Source organism: Leptosomus discolor, chromosome 10 (genome assembly GCF_034619465.1).
Source record: "Leptosomus discolor isolate bLepDis1 chromosome 10, bLepDis1.hap2, whole genome shotgun sequence".
Classification (NCBI taxonomy): domain Eukaryota; kingdom Metazoa; phylum Chordata; class Aves; order Leptosomiformes; family Leptosomidae; genus Leptosomus; species Leptosomus discolor.
This window is the reverse complement of record NC_141400.1, coordinates 23,988,407-23,990,072: the sequence shown is the minus strand read 5'-3', so window position 1 is coordinate 23,990,072 and position 1,666 is coordinate 23,988,407. Positions and strand designations below refer to the sequence as shown.

The window sequence follows — 1,666 nt, the reverse complement described above, 5'->3', positions numbered from 1 at the left end:
CAGGCTGCTTTGGACAAAGTGCCCAGCCTGAAAGACCTGCACCAGGAGAATCAAGTTTTATTTGCAAACTGCCATGAAACAACAAAACTCTGAGCCAGTGCCAGACACACATTTATACGTGCATAAAGTGACTCAAAACATGTCCATGACTCAGGTGGAGTGATGCAAATGCAAATATTTGTCTAGTAACAAAATAGCCATGAATGAAAATAACAGCAATAATAGCAATAGTAAGAACAACAAAAACAAGAAGAAAACCCATAAATATCCAACAATAAAAAATATTCCAACCCCAAAGAAACCTAACCTAACTGAAAAAAGACCAAAGCAGTCTGGAATCAGATACTTCATGAATCATTCTTGGAGAGAGGTAGTAATATGTCACTGTTGAAAAATGTGCAAGGAATCAGTTTCTTAACAGCATCTTTCAGTTCCTGGTTCCTCATGCTGTAGATGAGGGGGTTCACTGCTGGAGGCACCATCGAGTACAGAACTGCCATCACCAGGTCCAGAGATGGGGAGGACATGGAGGGGGGCTTCAGGTAGGCAAAAAACATTGTGCTGAGAAACAGGGAGACCATGGCCAGGTGAGGGAGGCAGGTGGAAAAGGCTTTGTGACGTCCCTGCTCAGAGGGGATCCTCAGCACGACCCTGAAGATCTGCACATAGGACACCACAATGTACACAAAACACCCAAAAGATAAACAGACACTGACCACAAGCACCCCAGCCTCCCTGAGGTAGTCATCTGAGCAGGAGAGCTTGAGGATCTGGGGGACTTCACAGAACAACTGGTTGAGGGCATTGCCTTGGCAGAGTGGGAGTGAAAATATATTGGCCGTGTGCAGGAGAGCATAGGGAAAAGCAGTGCCCCAGGCAGCTGCTGCCATTTTGGCACAAGCTCTGCTGCCCAGGAGGGTCCTGTAGTGCAGGGGTTTGCAGATGGCCATGTAGTGGTCATAGGCCATGACTGTGAGAAGAAAATACTCTGCCGCAATAAAAAAGAGAAATAGAAAAACCTGGGAAAAACACCCTGTGTAGGAGATGGCCCTGGTGTTCCAGAGGGAACTGGCCATGGCTTTGGGAAGAGTGGTGGAGAGGGAGCCCATGTTGAGGAGGGAGTGGTTGAGGAGGAAGAGGAAGAGTGTTGAGGAGGCCATGTGGGTGTGGAGGTGGTGGTCAAAGGCTATAGCAGTGATGATGAGTCCATTGCCCAGGAGGACAGACAAGTATATGCTCAGGAAGAGCCCAAAGGTCAAGAGCTGCAGCTTCCGTGTGTCTGCAAATGCCAGGAGGAGGAACTGTGTGATGGAGCTGGCATTGGACATTATTTCACTGTAGGAATGGGAGACTGCTGAAAGAGGAGAAGACATTGAAAAGTGAGGACAGATTTCTCTCAGCCAGTCTTATGCCATTTCTCACAAATATTGCCCACTATCACTTCTGGTTTTTTTAGGGGGACCGTCCATCAGTTCCTGTTTGTGAGGTCAGGATAGACGAGCAGGGGCTCTGCCCATGGGCTCCAGAGAAGTCAGACCTGTGCTATTGCAATGGTGTCAAACAGCCCGTGCATTCAGTAGGTGTTCCTGGCAAAGGCTGCCTTCAGTCCAGTGACAGCTATTTGCCTCAGTGACCATGTGACAATTGTCCCTATTTATTCCAGTGT

The 1,666-nt window shown here is 48.0% G+C and overlaps 1 protein-coding gene across 1 annotated transcript; it reads right to left on the bottom strand.

Moving 5' to 3' along the window:
* Window positions 1-347: 347 nt before the first annotated feature.
* On the bottom strand, window positions 348-968 carry LOC147414814 (olfactory receptor 14C36-like). Its single transcript, XM_086470851.1, has one exon. The coding sequence runs from the start codon at window positions 966-968 to the stop codon at window positions 348-350; it is 621 nt and encodes a 206-aa protein (XP_086326977.1).
* Between the last annotated feature and the right edge of the window lie 698 nt (window positions 969-1,666).